Source organism: Macrobrachium nipponense, chromosome 31 (genome assembly GCF_015104395.2).
Source record: "Macrobrachium nipponense isolate FS-2020 chromosome 31, ASM1510439v2, whole genome shotgun sequence".
NCBI classification, from domain to species: Eukaryota; Metazoa; Arthropoda; class Malacostraca; order Decapoda; family Palaemonidae; genus Macrobrachium; species Macrobrachium nipponense.
Genome location: NC_061093.1, coordinates 56,289,001 through 56,312,661, shown reverse-complemented (window position 1 = coordinate 56,312,661; position 23,661 = coordinate 56,289,001). Strand labels below are relative to the sequence as shown.

The 23,661-nt window shown below is 39.1% G+C and overlaps 1 protein-coding gene and 1 long non-coding RNA gene across 6 annotated transcripts; one reads left to right on the top strand and one right to left on the bottom strand.

The window, feature by feature from the left end:
• Nucleotides 1-1,908: 1,908 nt before the first annotated feature.
• On the top strand, nucleotides 1,909-6,762 carry LOC135206556 (uncharacterized). The gene is made up of 3 exons (XR_010312783.1): nucleotides 1,909-2,948; nucleotides 3,356-3,532; nucleotides 5,286-6,762. It is a non-coding gene; the product is annotated as an uncharacterized LOC135206556 (long non-coding RNA).
• An 8,269-nt stretch (nucleotides 6,763-15,031) lies between these two features.
• On the bottom strand, nucleotides 15,032-22,810 carry LOC135206992 (NEDD8-conjugating enzyme UBE2F-like). Of its 5 annotated transcripts, none has more exons than XM_064238608.1 (5): nucleotides 22,714-22,810; nucleotides 20,492-20,597; nucleotides 17,889-18,050; nucleotides 16,957-17,118; nucleotides 15,032-16,757 (listed from the first exon to the last, which is right to left on the bottom strand). In XM_064238608.1, exons 2-5 carry the CDS (start codon nucleotides 20,591-20,593, stop codon nucleotides 16,641-16,643), a joined length of 543 nt encoding a protein of 180 aa, XP_064094678.1. In that variant the 5' UTR covers nucleotides 20,594-20,597; nucleotides 22,714-22,810; the 3' UTR covers nucleotides 15,032-16,640. The 5 variants fall into 5 exon arrangements, with proteins under 5 accessions (XP_064094678.1, XP_064094680.1, XP_064094679.1 ...); XM_064238610.1 differs by having other exon boundaries at nucleotides 22,740-22,759; XM_064238609.1 differs by lacking the exon at nucleotides 22,714-22,810 and adding an exon at nucleotides 22,673-22,699.
• Between the last annotated feature and the right edge of the window lie 851 nt (nucleotides 22,811-23,661).

Genomic DNA, 23,661 nt, shown 5'->3' with positions numbered 1-23,661 from the left:
ATAGGAGGTAGAAGAGAAGTAGTATAAAGTCCTCACTGAAAAAGTCCCAGATTTGCTATGGTCATCAAAAATATTTTTCTGCACAGAAATCATTAGTAAAAAGAACGTGTTGCACTTAACATTTGCTTTCTAATACACTTCAGTGGATTTAGAACACTTGTGAATTACTACAAGATTTACCTAGGTACAGGTATTTGTTTATAATTAAATCGGCCTTTTGATATTTTATAAGAAGCTGGTGATGGGTTTATTGGTCTAGGAACATCCTAAGACTTTTCAAATTAGATTAAATGAACAAGTTGGCAACTTCTAGAAGGCTTCAGATTTTATTTAAATGAAAAAATTGGCGACTTCTATAGAGGCAAACTGCAATAAGTTAACCATCCTCAAATCCCACCTGTAATCAAATTTAAAATTTCCATGTCAAAGATCATTCTCAAAGAAGACCATTATGCTACAAGGGGCTAACTCTTAAATTCTTGTGATCATGATACTGTTTGTAATTGTGATTGGAGTTATTTACTGATAGTTCAAAGTCAGAAAATGGTGTGAGATGTGCTCTTAATTTGTAAAGGTAAATCATATGTAGCCAAGTTGATTGACTGTGCCTCTCGAGTTGACATAATCAGTTTCAAGCTTTACCTGGTTCTGAATAATAAAGGAAAATGCTTTTGTCATAAAATGTGACCTGTAGGACAGATTCTCTTGAGCGTTTGAATATTTTTCCATATCTTAGTCCAAAAAACTCCAAGCATTACATAGTCCAAAAAACTCTAGAGCACTACGTACACCCAACTCTGATAAGAAAGGAAAATCACATTACAGATTTTAATGGAAAGGGGTGAAAAGTGATTTACCCCCTCCTTGCGAATGATGAATAATTTAAGGATACAAAAACGTTAAGGATATTACCCCATGGTCTGCAAAATTTAATAGTGACTGCTAGCAAGTTGCTTTAACTTAACTAGGGTAGTAGTATGCCAGTGTTGTGACTGATGTTATAGGTTATTGTTTGTCAAACATGTCCTGGTGTTCTGCTCCTTCTTTATATGCATTACAAGAAAGTATTTTGAATATCTATTTGCCCAACTAAACTAGATTGTTTTTAGCTTATGAGAGTAACCTGCTGGTTTAAACATTGGCCACATAGCTCAAAAAATATTCCATTTATTGATTAAATATTCCATGCTCAATTAAATCTGCAAATCCCTAACACACACAACTTGATGGTTAACTGGAAACAATCTTTAAAACCATTAATCATGAATTCACTGAACAGATTTATGTAGGACCAGGTCAAATAAGCAGTGCCATTAATGGGCAACTGCTACCAAAGTGTGAAACTGAAGTGCAACATTTTAAATTTCAGAATTTAGGTGTTTTTATAGCATATCCATTTTTTCAATTTCTCCATGAATTATATATTGTGGCACAACATGGTTGGATAGAGAATATCACATCAGTGTTGGTACTTTCTAAAGTACTGTACTTTGTGTGCAAACTTCCAGCTATTACCTTTTAGTAGTTATTTAAAGTTTTCATTAAATCTGTTTGATCTTTTTTTTTTTTTTCTCCAAGTTTTTATCTTCTAGCTGAAACAGTCAGCTATGTACTTAACTGGCTGGTTATGGAAACCATTCTATTGTGAAACATAACTGAGGTACTGATAATTACCAATAAATTAATACTTTGTGCATATTACCACCGTTATGTTTGGTAGTAGTATTCTAATATACTGCTCATAAAGGCTTTTATAAGATTGTTTTTTATTTGTAGCTTAGATGATTTAATTTATTAAATCGGAATTTCTTGCACAAGAAGTGATCAGCTGCTTGGTGTTAAGTTTTGCCATTTATTATACTTATTGTGTGTATATCTAATAACGAAATTCTTCCCTTTCTAGGTTACTGATTGATGTCCTTGAACCTAAGCTCTTATGGATAATTTCCCCCTTACAAAACTAGATTGGTAATTAATTCTTAAATACATCTGCCAAGACTGGAATTGATTGTGCATAGTTATTTACTAAACTATATAGTTAATATGGTTTGAGCCCTACACACACTGAGAATGTTTTGACCAAACTGTTATGTATTAATACTGATAAATTAGTAATCATGATAAAAGGGCCGCACTTGTTACATGAGTGACAGTTCTGCCAGCTCCTTGTAAATGTTAGATTGAAACACTGTAGGAATTAGGTCAAAATACTTACAAATGTTAGTATGTTCATTTTTAAGTAAGCATAAGATTTTAAGTATACAGTTCAAAGTCGATCTTTTTTTAAAAATGTTGAGCCTTGCTTGATATGGCATGAAGAAGCAGTGTGATTATGGAGAGGGTTGAATACTAAATACTCGAGACTTGACTAATAATTTTGGTAAACTATACAGTACCTGTTAAAGAATAGGGACTAATAGGAAGAATCTTGATCATAGGAACTGGGGAGAAGGTTAAGATTTTTTTTTTGTAACGTGTGTATTTTAGATCATGGATTTTAGATATTGCCCACAGTTTGCTTAAGATATTTGATGAGCTCTAATCCAGATCATAATGAACTTTAATGCACTGGAACATGTAAATCTCTCCTAAACTCTTCTGCCCAAGTCGATGTGGTGACCCACCTCTAACTCATGTTGTGGTCTAGTAATAATTCATAAAGCAAAAAAATAAAAAAATACAGGCTGGTGGTGTGATTTTCCAGCACAAAAAATAAAATTGATCAATGATACATTGATAAATAATCACTAACCACCTTCCCTTGTTAGAGCCGTTAACTGGCAGTGGCACATGTCAAATAAAACCCCCCCTTGTAATTAAGCTACATGCTCACCTGAACAGCTTCTTCACCCCCCTATTTCCTTGATATGACTCCAAGTGTGGCTTTACTCTCCATTGTGTGATCTCTCTATCTCCGTTGCCGTTGAAGGATGAATCCAGCCTACAAGGTAATGTGTGAAGTAATGGATTTAAGTGCAGTCAATCAATTCTGTTTCTACCACTGTATTTTTCCATTTCACTAGTACAAGCAACTTATGGTTCTTAGTTCCCCCCTAAGCATCACAATGTCATTGTAAGAACACAACGTACTTCCTCTTTCTGTGATGCTGCACGTTCCTTCTATAGTGCTGTTTGAATGTTTTAAGTATTCCCATTGTGAATAGTTTTATTGTGTTAACCGGGACGAACTTATCATTTCCATGTGTAAGCACTCAATATTCTACGCCCCTGTGCCTATATCAGTAGCATAACACTAGCATATGGGATAATGTTCAGTATTTTGCCCAAGCAATCCCCGATTCCGATCATGTTTGTAGCCAGCTCTTATTAATGCTGTAATGCAATCTACTTGCAGATACCTTGCCACATGCCTTGTTGTGGGAAGCAGACTCTTGTGACTTGTGTCTCGGGAATTCCTCAAAGCTCCATCAGGATCTGGTACGTATTACCAGCCCTCCTGTCTACAGCAGCAAGTCAATCTCGCTACTTACATCAGTACTACAGAGCCCAAGTGTTCCTCAACACCCATCAGGTATAATCTAGAGTAACTTGACTAACGTAGTGTAAATATATGCAATAAAGATAAACTTCTGAATAATTTAGGTCCTTCATTCTGGAGGCCCTAAGCTGTAATTTTGTAAGTCCTTATTTGTGCTATGGTTCCCTCAAGTCATTTTGCTCTTAAATAATCGCAACTCAGATCCATTGCACTTGCAAGGAACAAGAAGCATAATAATATTGAGTTTCAGAAGCCTAATAAAGCAACAAATCAAAAATTTTTATAGTTTGTATAAATGTGCCTATTTCAATTCAGTGAAGAACTAGATGCAAAATCAATAGGCTTAGTCTAGGAGGATATTCGGAGAGTGCTCCCCAAGTAGAGGGAGATAGTTTCTTAAATAGGGCAAGGGCTTTTGTGCCATTGGCTTTAATATGTACTTTGTCTGTGCTTCAAGTTTAAATGTTTATCAAACATTATTCCTAACTATTTAACATTTGCACTGAACTCAATTTCAGTGTTATACAGGTGGAGTTTGATTTCTTGGTCTTTTAGCCACCTTTTGTCCCTATGGAAAATGATGGCTTTTGTTTTATTGGTTGAAAAATGAAATAAAATAATTTGCCCATTTACTTATATTTGTGATGGCAGTATTGAGGACTCCTTGAGCATGTCTCAGGGTGCTACTTGTGTCGTATATGGCAAAGTCTTCAACATATGAGCTATTTTTAACTTTCATTTGGTAATTGTTCTTTGTTGTCATTAATTGCCAAGGCAAACCAAGTACAACTCAGGACATTGCCCTGAGGAATTCCTCCTTCTAAATTAAAGTGTTCTGAATAAAATTTTTCTACTTGTGTTGGGAAGTCCTATCCGTAAGGTTTTTAATGAAAATTGGCAGGTGGTCCCACAACCATACTGAGTTTAGCTTTTGCATAATGTTAAATCTCCACGTTGTCGCATGCTTTCTCTGCATCAAAAAACACGGCTACTGTCAATTTTTTCTGATCAAAGCCCTGGTCCTCTAGATAGGTTAGGTGAGGAAAACTTGCCCAATTTGGAGACTTTAGCAACAAAATAAGAGCATATTGTAGGATCTGTCAGTGAAATTCAGAGTGGAATGATTTGCCTACACGTTTCAGTTCAGATGAGTGGCTTAAAAAGAAAAGCTGTGTCATAGGTACGTAATTGCTAAGAATTTTGTTCGTTGATTGAATGAATGTACTTTTAAAGTTTATGGCAGAATTGATAATCCTTTCTTGTGCATGCTAATCAATTAAATATTTTTTTTAGTTCACTTCTATTATTTTAATCGAAGTGGGTATTTGCACCCGGAGGTGAAAATAACAATGTGGTATTTGCACACGGAGGTGAAAATAAAAATTTATTTGCACCCGAGATTTAAGATATGAGTTATGGGTAGCTGATGTCTGATGCTAGTAGCTAGAAGTTCTTTGATCATATTTTCTTTGCCTCTGTCTTCAGTTAGTTACATGCTTAACCAGTTCACCTCTTAAAGCTACTATTTATCAAAGGGAATAGTCTGGTTATTTGCTCTCGATAGTTAAGATAAGTCAGATAGTTTCATACTTAACCAGTTGGCCTCAAGATAGCTACTGCTTATCGAATAGAATACTTTCATTATCTGAAGTAAGACCTTCAAAATCTTTGATGGTCAGTTTTCAATTAACTTTCAAAGAGGATTGATATCATGGCTGGACTAAGACTGATTGCTCTGACATCTTTAAGGAAGTTTTCACTGTCACCACCTTTAGTTCTTTTGCAGAATTTGAGCAACAATTCACTGACTAAGAGAAAGAAGGGAGCGTCTGTATCGAGTAAAAACATCACGCAGCATTGAGAGAAAACAAATCAGGAGAAGCTCCTTTACCAGCACAGCTTAAATATTCGTCTGTGATTTTGTGTGTTCATTATGGTGAACCAAGAAAAAAAGGAACTGGTCAGAGAATAACAGATGTCGTGTGGATGCCAATCTGTGATATATCTTCATCTTCCTCAAAGAATGGCCTAAAAATCACCAGATCTAATTTGGCTCAATAAAGTGGTCACAGCCTTGCAGCAGTAATACGTATAGCCAACATAGAAGACTGACAGCTAATGAAAAGAGGGACTTATATGATGTCCTTCAAATGTTACCAGGAAACAAACGGCTAAAATCTTTAGTGTCCATTAAATATTCAAAGATCGTTACCCTGCAAGATGTGAGAAATATGAAGAAAACAGTAAAGGCTCTTTGTGATCGTTCCGAAATTTTTTTTTTTTATAGACAGTTTGGGTAGAGGAAGATCTGTTTTTTTATGCTTTTGTATGAAGAGAGAGAAGTGAAATGATCCAAAATATTTTTCAAACATTTGTAATGTGAAGGTGCTAGCCAAATGAAAACAGTACTGCTAGGTAAAGATCATGATGAAATACAAGCAGTTAAATCTATATTTCCAGATGTAACTGTGGTTCCTTGTAACTTCCATACTCTAAAATACTTTAAGGAGGTTTCAGAACTAATTGTCAGTGTTAGTAAGAAAAATTAAATAGTGTACTCTTAAATCATTGGTGTATGCAAGGAACGAGACAATATTCAAATGTAATGAATGTATGAAAGACCCAGAGTTGAATATCGCTAAAGTACTAGACTCCAAACTAAAAACATAGAAATACGTTCAGACTTTCCTGTTAAGGTGGTGATTTAAAGTGAACCATTATGACATAATGGTATGATGAGACTAGTTGAATAGGCGTAGCTTCTTCGGTAACATAAACAACCATAAAATTAAGTCAATACAATTGAATGGCACCTGGTTAAAATCCCATAGATATCGAAAAGTTCAAATACTGAACAGACTAGGCATCTTAAGTTAATGTAGAATTTCAAAAGATAAAAAATATATATAGATCCAATTGGACTTGGTTAAAAGCAAACCAAACAATACAACTGGTCAAGACATGGTTCAGATCTCCGGGTGCAAATACCATTGCGTTATTTGCACCCCCGTGTGAAAATACCATTGTTATATTCACCTCCAGGTGCAAATACCCACATCATATTTTAATTGCATGAATGAAACTATTACCTCCTCTGCATTTACAAGATGCTTATGTAGGCCTATGCTAATAAACTAATTATGGTCTTTGGATTCAGTTCTTTAAGCAAAGTCTCCATTAGCATGCATGTACTATCTAGATTGTGATCATTTATAAGATATCTATTAGTGTTGGGTTTATTTCCCACTGACTGTTAATTATATTGCATAGATTATAATTAGTCAAAGCCATGATCCGTATTTTTCGCCCTTCATAATTGTTCATTTACTATGTACTTATTGCCATCATTATGTTTTATGTGGTGGCCTCTCCTCCTACAACTTATTTTCCTTTGGACTGAGAATAGGACTTTAACCTAACTTGCTGGACTGGCGTCTGAAGCTGTAAGTCTACACATTAAGCTTCCTTTCTATTTTTTCTGTTGGAATCGTAGGAGCAATCCTACTCCTTGCTCTAGCAAGGGGAGGAAGGAGAATGTCAATAAGGCAAACCCTTCTCGGATCTTTGCCTTAATGCCTCCAACTCTTAGTGTTTTTCCCAGCCTTTTTTGTATGGGTTACGAATCCTTGCTCACTTGAAAAGGCCCAGAAGTCTGACTCTTGACCCTATAATTCATATATTCTGATTAATTGTTAGAGGCAGGGCACTCACCACTTTCAACCAGTAGCATGTAGTAGCCCAGGTGTGCAGAAAGCCAGTCGGTTCAAGACACTCGGATTCCTCCCTTTAATCAGTGTCTTCCTATTATTTAAAGGACCAGGGGTTTGTATATTATGTAGAAACAAATCACAATTATTAAGAAATTAAATTTTATTTTTCCTAATTATACAAACCTGAGGTTCTATACACTAATACCCAGCTCATGCCACTCCTCAGTCTGAAACCTGGGCTGAAAGGCAAAGTGCAATTTACATCCAGGCAGGTGGGTCTTCCCACCTACTGGGAAGTAGTTATTGCCTAACCTTTTTTTGTTAGTTTTAACAGCCGTCTTCCAGATTCGCCATAAGCGGTTCCTATTGTAAAGGACCTCAGGTTTGTAGTTAGGAGGATGCAATAGAGGAAGTAGTGCGTCTGTCCCCGGGGTTTTACAGTCACATCATCTTGGTGCCCAAGGCGTCGTGAGGATGGAGGCCTGTGATCGACTTTATCACCTTGAATCGCTTCATCAGGAAGACACGGTTCAAGATGGAGACCCCGCCGCACTCGTGTTGGCAGCCGTGAGGGAAGTGACTTCATGCTGTCGATAGACTTGAGGGACGCATACTTCCAAATCCTTCGCTTCTCTCTGGCGGACAAGATCTTAGAGTTCAAAGTCTTGTGCTTCGGGCTGATGACAGCCCCTCAAGTGTTCACAAGGGTCTCTCTCGTGTTAAGTTGGGCCCATGCTCGGGATCCGTTTGGTGAGGTACCTCGACGACTGGTTGGTCTTGGCAGTTTTCCCAGGGAAGCAAAGCTGCCAGCTGCAAGAGAGGGATAGTCTTCTTTCAGTTCTGTCTGGACCTGGGCGTTTTAAACGTCAACCAGGAAAAAGTTGAACCTTCGTACTACTCATAGGATTCTCTACCTGGCATGGTCATCGATACGACAGTGGCAAGAGTTTTCCCGTCGGATCAGAGATTGGAGAAGTTGCGGCTGTGGCGCGCAACTTCCTGTCAAAGTCGCATCAGTGGGAGGTTCTTCTGGGAGTGCTATCTTCCCTGGAGAAGCTGGTCCCTCATGGGCGTCTTCATCTTCGGTCTCTGCAATGGAGACTGGGGAAATTCTGGTCTCCGGCAGGGAACTCGCCCGTTTATGGTCCCACTGTCTTTGGGAGTGAGAGAGACCTTCGTGGTGGTTGGACGACCAGAATCTATTGAAGGGCGTCCCTCTGCGTTCTCTCCCTACGACTTCCTTCTGTTCTCGGACGCCTCCCTCGCAGGTTGAGGCGCGCAAAAGGTGGCCTCATCGCTTCAGGCATTTGGGGTTTGGAGGACAAGCAGCAGCATATCAACGTCTTGGAGTTGAAGGTGGCTTTCCTGGGTCTGAAGGAGTTTCAGGGTATGGTAGAGGGTCGCTGTCATTCTCACGTCGGACAACAAACCACGGTGGTAGCCTATGTGGACAAAACAGGGCGGGGCCTGGTTTCTCAGAAACTTCATGCCTTGACCATCGAGCTTCACCAGTGGGCATTCAGCAATTCAGTAGGGCTCTCAGCCAGGTATATCTCAGGGAAACGGAACGTGGTTGCAGACAAAACTCAGTCGCTGGGGATCAGATCCTAGGCAACAGAGTGGTCCCTTGATCAAGTGGTGGCAGACAAGCTTTTCCAGATTTGGGGGAGACCCATGCTGGACCTTTTAGTGACACGCTACAGGAAGCTGGAGGTGTTCTGTTCAGTGGTTCCAGATCCCTTTGCATTGGCAGAAGACATTTCAACATCCCTGGGACAACCTGGAGGTGTATGCCTTCCTTCAGTTTTATTTGATCCGTCAAGTTCTGAACAGGCTGATGGGTTCACAGGGTCTCAGAATGACTTTTGTAGCCCCTCTGTGGCTTCAGGTGGAATGGTTTCCAGATCTGCTGTTGTCGTTGTCAGAATTCCGAGGGAAGATTCCCCCTTGGCGGCATCTCCTGTGTCAGCCCCATGCAGAAAGCTTCCACCAGTCGTAGGAATCCCCGTCTCTCATGTTGGAGGCTATCAACTATCTCCTCCGAGAGAGAGGCTTTTCTCAGAAATCAGCTGGGCACATGTCCAGCAGTCTTAGGTAGTCAACCTCCGCAGTTTACCAAGGCAAATGGGCAATTTACTGTGATTGGTGTCATAAACTGAGTTTTTCTCCACTCGCGACCTCTATTCAGCGAATAGCACTTTTTAACCTTCCTCAGAGAAGAGAAAAGTTTGTCCGTTTCTGCTATTAGAGGCTCAGGGCAGCACTGAGTTTTGGTGTTACGCCTGAAGGGTATCGAACATATCCTCTTCCTGGGAACTTTCCCTGCTAGTTAAGGGGTTTTGTTTGAGCAGTAGGTTTCTCCTAGAGAGCTCAAGCTCCGTGGATGTTTCCTTGGTGCTTAAGAGCTTAACTAAGATACCATATGAGCCCTTGCGTCGCTCATCTGACAGGAACCTGACGCTCAAGACAGTTTTCCTTTTGGCTTTGGCATCTTCCAAAAGGGTAGGGGAGGTCCATGGTCTGAGTTATGAGGTGAAGCACACCAGGGGTTGGAAGTCAGTGTCCTTCGAATTTGTCCCGGAATTCGTGGCCAAGACCCAAAATCCCTCTGTGCATGATAGGTTCGCTTAGTTTTCCATTCCATCACTGACTGACTTATGTTGTCCTGTCTGGGCCCTGTGTTGCTATCTTAAAAGGACTCTGCACCTTAGACCAGGCTGCCGCAGACTTTTTGTTATTACAGGCCGTACAAAGAAAGAGGTGTCTAAGAATACTATCTCTTTTTGGATACGGACGCCATCAGACAGGCATACTTGACTCTTGATGATTCCATCACCACGTCTGTACAGCATACTTGACAATTGATTCCATCACCACGTCTGTGCAGGCTAGAGCACATGACGTTAGGGGTATTGGTCCCACTCTGGCTTTCAAAAAGAACTTGGCTGTACATAGAGTGCTGGTACTTTGTTACGCCAGTCCACTTTCATCTCCTATCTTAAGGATGTTGCCCACAGATCTAGGGACACGTTTTCCCTGGGTCCTGTGGTGGCTGCCCAGCAGGTTGTGTAACTCATAGCTGCCCTTAACGGGGCACTTTTGTATCTTGCCTAAGAGGATTGTGTGGATGAGAGAATGAGTGAGTTGGCTGGTCTCCTTTCTCTTGTACCTTTCCTTCTTCCTTCGGGCAGTTTAAGGAATTGATATGTCATTTGCTGGACTGGTTTGATACAAGTGAGTGAGGTAGTCACACTGGTAGTGTGGTCATGCAGTATACAATATCTTACCCACTATTTAGTAGCATATGCTCCACTCCTGGGCAAAGAGGAGTCAGGGTACTAGAAACCCTAGTTTCTCTTTGGTTCCCTATACGATGGTTATGCCATATATCATTGTATGTCACTCAGGTTCTGAGTGATATTAGTGTATCTAGCTTCTCAACGGGCTTCAGTCCCTCTCCAAGAACTATTTCTTTTGAGAGCTGGACTGGCGGGTAAGCCCCCAGCCGGTCTAGGATGTCTTATACCTCCTCCAAGTATGAGTGTATCCTATTGTTAAGACAGAGAGGGCTTGTTTGCATATGAACAAATGACAAATTTTTTTTTTTTTTTTTTCATAGCTACAAACCTGAGGTCTTAACGTTATAATGCCCACCTCTAGCCGCCCCTCTTATTTTTTAATTCATCCTGAGTTGGGAAAGACTGGCGTAGATGATCGGCATTTGACCACACTTCACCCGATCTACGCATGCGTTGCCAGATATATCAAGATTCCTTGCTTTCATCTGCTTTTTAACCGGATCCAGCTAGGCACTAGAAATTATCCTATTGTTAAGACCTCAGGTTTGTACCTATGAAAAATAATTTGTCAAATTGTCTTAGAAAATTTGTCATTTTAAGAATTGTGATGTTTCATTGTGGTCACCTAAATATGGAAATGGAATTGTGTGTAAATTCATACTTCCCATTCCATTTTACTCTATCTGCATCATTGGGTGAGCATAGTACATGAATTGGATCCATGTACTTTTGAGAAATGAATTTGGTGCACTGTTATTGAGACAATGCAGCTTATCTGAATTTGTGATCTATTTTACTATTTAGTATTTTATAAAATATTTACGTTGCAATTTTTATCTGGTTAATATTTGCGGGTACAGTAGTCCAGTTATTTGTATCTTAAGCCATTTTTTTTTTTTTTTTTTTTTTTTTTTACTGCAGTTGTTAATGACCGCATGTGCTGTGTTTTTGTTGTAATGAGAAAATTACTTCTCCCCAAATATAAATTTTGATTCAGTTTATTTTCCTCTTTGTAAACTTCTGAGGTGGGACCTCTATGGTTCTCTGGTTGATGGACTGATTTTTCTTGAAACTGCAGCGGTCCCCTTGATGATGTCACACGCAACACCACAAGCAAGGCCCAATGAAAAAAAAAAGGTACCATACTCCTCAAGCAACCTAAATTCAATAAATTGCACATATGCCACCTAAGTAGCTCTCATTGCACACAGCACTTTCGTCCCGAGGATGGCCAAACGAGGTGGCTGAAACATGCAAGCATAATATGGATTGCCTCTGTTGACAACAGCTTGTTCCCATATATGTGGATATATAGGTGACGCCTTCATCCAAGCGGAAATGACAAAGGAGAGAGAAGAGACACAACCAGCCTTTTACACCCACAGCTGTTTGTATTTTACCATCGAGCATAGCAGTGATGGCTGTTTTCACTCTTGAACGTCCTGGTTGAGGAGTGGAAGGAGAGTTTGTTCGCTAAAGGGTCTACATGAAGCCTACAAACCTGGGTATGTCTGAACAGTGAGCGAGTGCCCTGAGCGTTATAAGTACTTGCCATCAGCGCCTACATCAGGAAAGCGCTCTCCTACTGTTCGACATGGACAGATACTCGAAAGGATATGGAACTTGCAGCCCTGATCCTCATGAACGACTGACACACCAATCGCAACATTCAGGACTTATTTAGGAAGAACATGGAGAAATGGTACTTAAGAGGAATCGTGCCCAGTCTCCCCGTGCATCAGGGTGATGTCAATGCACCTCTCCAAGAGGATCTCCTGTCATGCTTAGGAAGATACAATGTACAACCATGCAAGAACTGCACATGACAAAAGGATCCACCACTGAAGGAAAAGCCTAGTATGAATATCACACAGGAGACCTTCCTCCCACTGCCGTCAAGAGCAGCAGAAACTCCATACCACAACCACTGTGCCAAAGGGATCCTGAGGGTCATTGAATTGTTAGATTTCATCATGAAGTTTATCTAACTGCTTTGGTTGATCTCAGCACAGGCTCTCACCCTAAGGGTGACCTAGCAGCACACCCTTCGAAATCTTGACCACTACCGCTGAGAATGAGGCTTTGGTCACAATGAGGACAGACAATCGGGAGCCATCTTCGTGATGACGTCACACATGAAGACTTGCAGCCTTATGATGAAGAATAACCCAGTCCCGCTGCAGTATCCCTTGAAGAGGAATGTTGCCACAGGATCCCTTGAAGAGAATGAATTTTAGATATAGGTCCTTAATCCAAAGATGCCTCAGGACTTATCGTTGATATCTATGCGCCTCTCCCAGAGGATATCCTGTCATACTTAAAAACGTACAATATACAAACATGCTAGAACTGCACAATAAAAGGATCCACAGCTGTGACATCATCAGGAACTTGGAGGTTATTGACCAAGCACCAGATGTACGTCGTCTGAGAATCCTAGGAGCACTGCACATCAGGAAGGAAAAGTCCAGTATGAATGTTACACAGGAGACCTTCCTCCCACCTCTGTCAGTAGAGCAGCAGACTACTTCCTACCACAATCATTGCACCATGGGGATTCTGGAGGGTGGTTGAAGCACAGGCTCTCGCCCTGAGGAAGGCCCTTCGAGATCTCCACCTTCGCTGCAGCACACACGCCCTTCGAGATCTCCACCTTCGCCGCAGCACGCACGCTCTTCGAGATCTCCACCTTCGCCGATGAGAAAGGCTCCACACATGAAGAGGACAGCTGATCAGAAGCTATCCCCGTGTTGATGTTGCACATTGACATGCAGCTTTATTATGAAGAATAACCCAGTCCTGCAAAACAATCTGCCACTGACACTGTTACGAACTTCAAGGTTATCGGCCAATGTAAGACGTTTGCGAATTTTTAAGTGCTACACATCAGGAAGGAAAAGCCCAGTATGAATGTCACACAGGAGACCTTACTCCCACTGTCGTCAGTAGAGCAGGAAATTTCCTACCACAACATTGCACCAAAGGGAACCTGCAGGTGAAAGAATTGTTAGATCTCCTCCTGAAAACTTCTCTCGAAATCCTGAGGGTGATTGTAGCACAGGCTCCCACCCTAAGGACAACCTACCAGCAAGCCCTTCAAGAAGGTCTCTGCGATCACCAATGAGATTGAGGCTCCGCCCACAAAGAGGACAGTCAACCAGAAACACTCTCCTTGATGACACCACATGCAATGCCATAAGCAGTGCCCAGTGAAGAGGAGGTTACCAGACTCCTCAAGCCACCTAACTAGGCAGTGTGAATATCACTTACGTAGCCACTGCACACAGCAATCCTGGCCTGAGGATGGCCAAACGAGGTGGTTAAAGAAGAAACCGGAAAGAAACAAACATGAACAGCCCCCTGATGACTGGCCTATTCCAACCTACAGGATATTTGCATACCTGTTACCAACTTTAAGCCTGTTCCTGTTCCCACGCTGTCTTTGATAATACCAGCCCGAAATTATGTTGATGACCTACAGCATGATGAACATTGCACTTGTTAGAAATACCAGTGTGCCAGAGAAGTTTGTTATTACAAGAATTGAGAGAATTCTGTAAATTCTGCAATGTATTTAATAAAATAATAACTTTAGTTATTGTTATTACTCATTAAGTAGATGAAACATGTCCACAAGGTCCACTTTTTTGAAATTCGAGCTTCCAAAGAAATGGCATTAATTAGGAAGAAATTTCCAAAGAAATGGTCTTCCTAATTAGTAAGAGATAAGGAAATGGAAATAGATAAATATTAGGGTAGTAATAATGCATAGCATTTTTGCTTCAACTTCTGAAGTTCCAATTGCATGACATCACCTAGGAGGTTGTTTACAGTCCATGGTGGAATATAGGTCCTCTGGAACTGAGAAGTTAGACAGCAAGGCACAATTCCTGTATAGTTGTTGCCGTTCAGCGAATCTGGTTGCTTGCTACAGAGAAAGGGCATCGGGTATCAATTGTATATGTGGAAGCTCTGTTTATATACAACTTAATAAAAAAAAAAGCAAGGACAATTTATGAAAGTGACAAACAATAGACCATCTGTCAATGGATGGTCTCCAAGTTATAAATGCTATTAGGAAATAAAAACCTAAATAATCTCTTAAACAGCAGTGGAGAAAATCAGGCTCTTTATATATAGAGCACCATAAGTTGTATATGTGTCAGACTTCAAGCATCTCTACATTAGACTTCAAACTGAAAATCAGGATTTTACATGATGGCTGGGGTGAGTTGCCAAAATTACTTTCTTTTCTTAGCAATGAACCTGGTTGATCAGAAGAGTTTGGCAAAACAAAAAAAAATCTTGAGATGATAACAAAACAGTAGAGCTTATATAAACCTAAATTAAATGTCATATTTCCAAATACTCCTGTTAATTTCACACTTAAACTTGGTCCTTTGTTAAACAAATCGCTACAATGTACAGTATAAATAACCTCCGAAGATGAAAACCACATTATGAAAGAAACTACCACAAATGTTCAGCCTGAACTTGAGGATGAAAGGTTCCAGTGAAAACAATTTGTTAATCTGAATTTACTGTATTACAGACATAAATAAAATAACCCTACTACCTTTTGCTTACATATGTCAAGCCAATAATGAGGTACTGTGTAAGTGACCAAGTACTGCATTCTATTGCAAACACGATAAGAACAAAAGAAATTAAGATAGCCATTGCTTTGGTTAGATGTAACAGTTACTGTACTTTTTGAGAGTTTTGAACAATATAGTTTTAAAGGCATCATAAATTTCAGTAGCAATATAATCCCAAGGATGAAAATTTTTTAGAATCTATCAATGACAAATGCAAAACCGATCCAAGGTGGTTAATTTTGTACCACTGTAAAAAAACTAAAGTAAAGCCGTTACGGTTTTTATGCAAAAAAGTAATCAAATACTGCTTGATATCTAGGCCATAAAAGAATCTTGGGGAACACCTTAGTAGTCTGAAATAAGTAAAAAACAAAACTAAAAATTTTTACACCATGACTGTTACCTCCTATAAAACATAACTTGCAGATTTTTTGCTCTTCTGCACAGGCACGAATTTAGCAGTCACAATAGTGGACATTAAATTAAGAAAAAGTCTTAAAACTAAATTTTATGGAAATAAAGAAAATTGCATCAAATTTATTTTTCCTAAATTCTTAATGTCTTAACACTTCAATAAAACAGTAGTATAAAAGCCTCCCTTTCCTGGAATTTCAAATTTATGTCAAGTGTACTTTTCAAATCAAACTACCACTATATAAGTACAACTGCAAATGTTTTCACTGCATGATTGTCATATACAGTTTGTTAATAAGTTACCCATCACATTCACAAAATATAATTTTGAAAGTCATACATTTTTCTCGAGTCAATTTCTTCATTACATGAAAGATAACTAAAAATAAGGCTTGAAAACTTTATCAATGTGAGAAAGCATAATCTGGCAATATGGTGGGCACTAAATAGAACACTATGTAAATCTACAGACGGTGTTCCACATTTGTTAAGAACTCTATGAACAGCTCACCTTTCACAGACAAGATTATGTACTATAGTAACAAAATGAAAAAATCTGGAAATTGCCCAGAATGCATCTCCATCAAGAAGGAATTTCAGGATAGGATAATGTGCTCAGGACATTTAACAACCATCATGTGAAACTTTTCAACACTTCAGTACAATAAACATAAATTACTCCGATGCTATTATAGGGAGGGAGGAGAGGCATTAGCCTTCAGGTTATGGCTGTGTTGAGAAAAATCCTTTCCTACACTTAGCATTCCATGATACCTCATTAGAGCATTTGATCCTTTACAACTAAATAGTATCCCTGACTGAATGTTTTCAACATTATCACCATTTTGCTGGAGATCAATGAGATGATACACCTACATTCTCCACTGTGTTATAAGTCTATCACTTGCCACATGTTGTTAGGTACAACTACCACTCTATATGCAGCAACAAAGGAAGTAGCTATCCTAAAAAGTTACATTAATATCAAAATCTAAGTATCAAACGCGGTTGTCAACGGAACAAGAGGAGCAATGGTAAAAAAGTTTCACTAAGATTACAGGCAAACGGGAAGTCAAAACTAATCAAAAATTATTTACATGACACGAGGATAACACTCAACTCATCGCTTGGTGTATTTATCAATGTAATCCTTAACTTTTCTTCGAAACGACTCCTTATCTCTCTGGAAATGTTCAGCAGCCTCTATGTTTAAAGGGTCATCAAAATTCAATAAATCCTAGAAGGAAAAGTAAACATTACTTTACATCTAAAAATAATGATACCAGGATGTTTGTAGGTTATTTCAAAGCTGGTACAATATTTTTAATAAATTAGAACATATATTAGAAAACTAGTTTTTTCTTGGTCAGCTATTAAAATTACCTAATATCGTATCATAGCAGATATATTAGATCCATAAAAGCTTTATACATTACCATAAATAAACTGCTGAGACCCCATACAACGTCTTTTAACCTTCTCGTTGGAGCCCAACCTAAGCCATCTATCGAATTTTGTCGTAGTAGTGATAAACAAATCTCGCCCTCTTCACTAATATTTGGATGCCAAAGTCTTGTCTCGCACTTCACTATTGGGGGCTGAAAAATACATATTTCAAGGAAAAGTTTGTCATTGTATTTACTAATATCAAATTAAAACTTTCAACATGAGTAGTTCAAGGCAACATGCTAAAATTAAGAATAATCCTAACGATTCCTCAGGAAGTAATTTTTTTCTTAAGAATCTCCGAATGAAAAATAAAAATCAATTATAAATTTATGTAATTTTCATTACACAAATATATATTATATTGCTATGCAAGATATAATGCTCAGCATGGTATTGTGTTATCTGAGAATATAGTCATCAGTAAATGAAAACATTTTTCTTAGCATTCCTAACAGGTATCTCACAAGGTGTGCTTTTACTGGCATGAAAACCAAAACAGAAGCAAGAGATACCAATCAGAAGCTAGAAGGGGGAAGAGGAACTCAAAAAAAAATATGGAGCATATATTTTCACTAAAATTTGTACAAACCTTCCAAATCTGGACTAAATATATAAAATTCTAACCTCCTAACCACTTCAAAATATCTCTAGTAGTTCGGCTCATCTAGGTACTCTATTCCTGGTCATGGAAGAGCAGAGGAAGGAGACTGTACCTCTTGATTTATTGAACAAGAGATGTTCAATCGTCAAATTTTTGGGCATTTCAAATTAAGGGAATGGAATTTCGTACTATTCTTCTTCAAAACAACTTTCTGACAACAACAGATTCCTTACTACTATTCATAAGATGATCAATCAGTGAATTTGGAGAAATTACTTCCTGTAACAATATTAAAATAAACACTTGCAAGATACTCACAGCTATATTATAATCTTCCGGGACAACAATGCTAAACATGAATACTCCACCACACCAATATCCTTCAGGTGGAGATATTACTAAACGGAATCTATGGAGGGCATCTGGATCATCAAATTTAGCAACGCAACCTTCTGGGAGATTGCTTTCCATTTCACTAACCTGTGGGAAATAAGGAACAGTAAGTTAAATATCATGAATACATCATCATTATTTGTTCAAGATATTAAAAAAAAAAAAAGTGCCTCTTTAAATTCATTTACATTATTCACAGCTGGAAACTTTTAGTTACCTGTGTGATTAGTACATAATATGATATGTAATACTAGCTTTACATAGGGCAAAAAAGATAGAAAAGCATATTCTCTTAATAAAACAGTACATAGAAGCATATTCTAATCAAGAGATAAATTTAATTATGCCATAAACAGTGCATACATTTAAAAAAATAATTTTGGTGCCATATGTTACAAGTAATCCTTCAATTATCTGGATTTACAGCACCAAGGGTCCAATAGATGATGGAAAGTAAAAAATCTGTGTGTTCAGGAACAACTCTGTACCCTTCCTCACCTAAACTTGCCAATAATACCACATAACTGGAAACACAATGTTTATAAACAACCACTATCGAACTTTAAACAGAAAACTTTATGCAAGGCATTATCTATCTTTTTTTTCTCCTTATTTGTAACAAAATACATATACTTCATAAATACACTTTAAAATACAAACCCTTCTTTTTCTCTCTCTAGTAAATGACATAGTTTAGTAGGCAGGTAGCTTACCTTGATTTCCCCATGGCCTACCATGGAGATATGACCATTAATGTATTTTTAAACAGCAGCTTCCTTATCAGTTGCTACCATATTGTACTTATACCATAAAAGAGATAAAAATGTGTAGGCTATGTGTTAACTACAGACCTAGGCTAGCACAGGCGTTGCACTCATTGTATCCATTTGCAAAAGTCAAAAAGGCTACGTATTACACTGTACTTAAGATAAAGGTAATGAAACTGAAACATTTTTACTTACAGAATCCATTTACACTGCATTATTATATTGATATATGAATTATCATTGTTTATCGACTGCCTGGGATTTTACAGAATCTAGGGCGTTTCTTCAACCAGTAAGGGAAGTTCGCTTGCCTGTCCAGTTTAGGAACAGTGGGAGAAGTGCCCAGACACTTGGGTATTTTGACACTGCCTGCCAATGCTTTTTAAGTGCTGTCAGATTCCACCCTTGTATCTCGGACCTTAGGATCTGAGCATGTAAGATAGAAGAAACAATTCCTCTTTGAAGTTTCTTCTTGAGGGGCTTTGGCCTTGAAGGAGACTAGTGCATATTGGAGGAAAGCAGTAGTTCTTAGCAGACTAGTACCACTCATAGTCCCGTTACGTGACCTGCTCAGCTCACTAAGTTCAGTCGAATCAAGCGCTCCGCCCTGGCCGGGAGAGCTTATGCTCTCCTCAGATGGATACTTTCCCATGGCATAAGCATCCTCCTTCCCAATGATGCAGTCATCACAAGCTGATGATCACACACAATCTACCCCTCCTGCTGGTTCTACTAACAGGACAGGTATGAATGCACTTTCTCCATACCTGTTCTCTTAACCCCCACAGTTGTTCTAAGAGGTGCAAGACAGACAGAGAGAATTCCAACGAGTGCGTCTCTCTTTCGGAATTCAGCTACAAAAGTTTGTTATATCTCAAGATCGATCCTCGGATCGTCTTGTCACACACTCAAGTAGTGGAGGAAAGTTTCATTAGTTCCTGTCGAATCTCCCTTCAAGGAGAGATAATAGTGAGTTTCCCACTTTGGGAAAACTCAAGGGTTTTCTTTAGATAAGAGTACCCTCAATTTTCATTCAGCAGAAATCTTTGCATCAATTCGGCAGCACGTTGATCTCGGGAATAGGACCGCGGCTTTCCCTAGGAATAATCTACGCTGCCCGAGGCCCTTGTTCTTCCAGGAGAGACAAGGGTTTTTGAAGAGGCACTGCACTCCTTGCTTGTGAGGGCCTTCTCAACTAGATGAATACCTTTTCTCCGTGCAAAGCGATTCCAAGTTTCAAGACACCCAATGAAGCTCTCTTCCTCCTCTGATATTGCAACAGGAACGATCTTTTTTATAAATCTCAGGCCTCACGCTGTTTCTCGTGGCTACGAAGGGTATTCCCTCTCGCAACAAGAGATGGCAAGCCTGAAGGACAATGCCATGGTTTCCCTTCTGGCAGTCCCCTATTTGTTTTCGTCTCTACCCAGCTCCAGTCAATTTTAGTGCTAAGAAACGGGACACTGTCCTAATTTGGATCTCCAAAATACGATCCATATTCAATGGCCCTGAAATGCACATTACTTTACTACTTGTTACAAAGCTTCAACTACCAAACCAATTTTTAATGAAGTTAATCCATATATATGAAGGCTTTTATTGTCATAGAAACAAAATAAATCATAAAGAAACATAAGATACCTTGCCTACCAGCCAACCAACACAAATTCCAAACTGTATTCTTTTGTCAAGATAACTGCACACCAAAAATACAATCTCAGTTACCTAATACTAACAAGTTCAAAATTATGCTTAACTTACTTCTTTGACCAGGAGCTGGTCTCTGATGGAAATCCGTTTCTTTGGTGGTTCCTGTACTCCACCTCCCTTACTAGATTTTAGTTTCTTTGTTAAGGTTATCATCTCCCTGAAATGAAGGATTTTACATATGAGTCATAAACCCTAAACATAAATTACAGCGAAACAAATAAATAAATTATATATAGTATATGTATATATATATGATGATAAAAGGCCCATTTACAAGAGTATATATACAAAACATATGTACGTGTGGCAGTAAGTCACTATTGGTGACCCAGGAAGGATGGGAATTAAACTATTCCCTGGTGTCTTCTGGCCTCATCAATTTCCATCTGGCGACTCATCCTGCGGCCAGATGTTCTTGAACACCTGCTTGAGAAAAGGCCTAAGGATTAACTTGTCGATGTCATCCAATTTCCAGTGTCCTCCTGACAGGTTCCATATTGTTGGTTTGCTTGATGATAGCAGATCCCAGCATCTTCCTTTTGTACAGACTTTTGAAGACACCAGGAAATAGTTTAATTCCCACCCTTCCTGGGTCACCAATAGAGACTTATACTGCCACACCAACATATGCTTTGTGTGTATACTCTTACATTGTAAGACATCCTATGTCCATATTTTACCAGTGATCAGGAGCCAGAAGGAAGTGCTCAGAACATATGGTTGAAACATTCAAATACTAGTGTTTTATGGGCCTTTTAACTTCATAGTAGTCACAGATTGTAGCATAGGCTGGCTCACATGTCACATATTGTAGTATAGGCTAGCACGCACATCACAGATTGTAACATAGGCTGGATCACACATCACACATTATACTACAGGGTAGCACATGTCACAGGTTGTAGCATAGGCTAGCGCGCACACAGGCTGGCACAGCATAGCTTAGCACAATAGCAAACAAACTAAAGTAGGCTAAGTGCAATCTCAGCTATCAGCTTCATCCCAAAGCAGTTTTTTGAGTTACCACAGGTTAGGCCATTGAATCTCAGCTATCGGCTTCATCCCAAAGGTTAGGCCATTGAGCCTACTGCAGTACTAAGCTTATATTCGACCAAAGTATGGGAATTAGGGACAGTGCCTCACAAGGTCAATAAAAGTGAATCCAGACTCCTTCTCAAGGTTAGGGTAATCTAAGCAATAGTAGCGCGTCGGTATTTCCTTGGCGATTGACTTTTTCTACTGTATTTTAGTTGTTTATTGGCGGCTCACTGTAATTAACCTGTAATTTACCTTAGAACTCTATCCTATGGTAAGGGGGACCCATTGAGAATGCGGGGTTGTGGGTGGGGGAGATCATGGGGAGAATTATTACCCCAGAACTCTATCCTATGTTAAGGGGGACTCGTTGGAAATGCAGGGTTGTGGGTGGGGAAGAATTATTACCCCAGAACTCATCATACGGAACGGGGGACCCATTGGGAATGCGGGGTTGTGGGTGGGGGAGACCACGGGGAGAATTATTACCCAGTATAGGGTAAAAAACCGCATGGTACAGGGGTGGACCATGTGCGATCAATGTGTACAACCCCAAGAAAAGTACATTATAACGCGTCCTGACACCGGAGTAGAGGTCTTTTAGCTCCGTCTCTCACCAACAACAAGTCGCGTCTGATGCCCATCTCCGATGTCAGGACGCGTTATAATGTACTTATTTTGGGGTTGTACACATTGATCGTACATGGTCTACCCCTGTATCATGAGGTTTTTTACCCTATATCCTACGATAAGGGGGACTGATGGGAAAGCATGGTTGTGGGTGAGGGCAATTGCAGGGTGAATTATATTACCCCAGAACTCTATCCTACGGTATGAGGGACCCGTTGGAAATGCGGGGTTGTGGGTGGGGAGAATTATATCACCCCAGGAATCTATCCTACGGTAAGGGGGACCGATGGGAAAGCGAGTGGGTTATGGGTGGGGTAAATCACCTGGGAGAAGGTTGTAGCGTGTTTTCTTACTATTTCTCGTTCTATATGACGTCTGGACCACGAAATACAATCGAAAATAGGACGTAAGTACCTAATACCCCGATACCCAAGCTGGTCTACCCTAGGGAAGGAATGACAAGCAAGCAGCGAGACCATTTCTAAGATTCCTGACATTCCCGAAGCAAAATCGCACAGCTGCCTAAGAAAAGGCTTGAAAGAACCTCAAACAACGATCAATAACAACCCAGTCCTGACGTAACAACTCTCTCTGCACGTTTAATATACCTTGGGAAAATAACCCTTAAATTTACCACAACACTAGAGGAAAATATGACACTACGTAGGATTAGTCGCCTACCTCAGGCTGTGGCTTTTATTTGAGTACTGTTTCTCAATTAAAGTTTTACCTACTTTTGCATTTGTTTTTCTTGGTTGCTGACCCTCAATAATAGAATATTAAACATGAAAATAATTTTATTGTTGTAAATAAATAACACAGTTGCTGTTTTAATCGTTTAAATGGCACCAAAATGCAAATGGTTGCTAGTGGCTATCGGCGCACTACTGAAATTCAATAGCATGGTCAGTTGGAGTCATTGCGAGAAGCATCAACGAAAACAATATCAAGAAAAAATTATATATAGATAACAATCTCATGAAAAAATTATATATAGATTGCAATCTCAAGAAAAAATTATGTATATAGTTAATCGACAGCTCATTACAAGGCATAAATTTTCGTAACAGCTGATGTGAATCAACATATAAGGAACTGAATCCAGAGGATGGTAACATAAGACCGAAAATATGAAATTAGAAAAATACGAAACTTAGAAAATAACACGATAAATGAGCTGGGAAGATCCACATTAGGAAAGGCGTATGTGATATAAAGAATACAGTTATCCTTGCATAAATCAAGTTAAATGTACAAAATGGGTATGTGTGTAAATTTGTGAGGTAGATTCTAGTGCAAGTTGTGTGAATTTCGTAAAGTATAGGCAGAGATGGGCGCAAAATGAAATTAGCTCTAAATGCTAAAGACATTACTCTGTCAAAATTGAATTAGAATACCAAATACATTACAGGTAAATGTAATGTATATAAATAGTACTTAAATACTTTAAATTTAACTGTATCTAAATACAATTCAAATACTTCTGATGTCTTCTCTTTATAGGAATTCTATGGTATTATATATATAATTTACCGTATACCAAAGTATTTAAATAC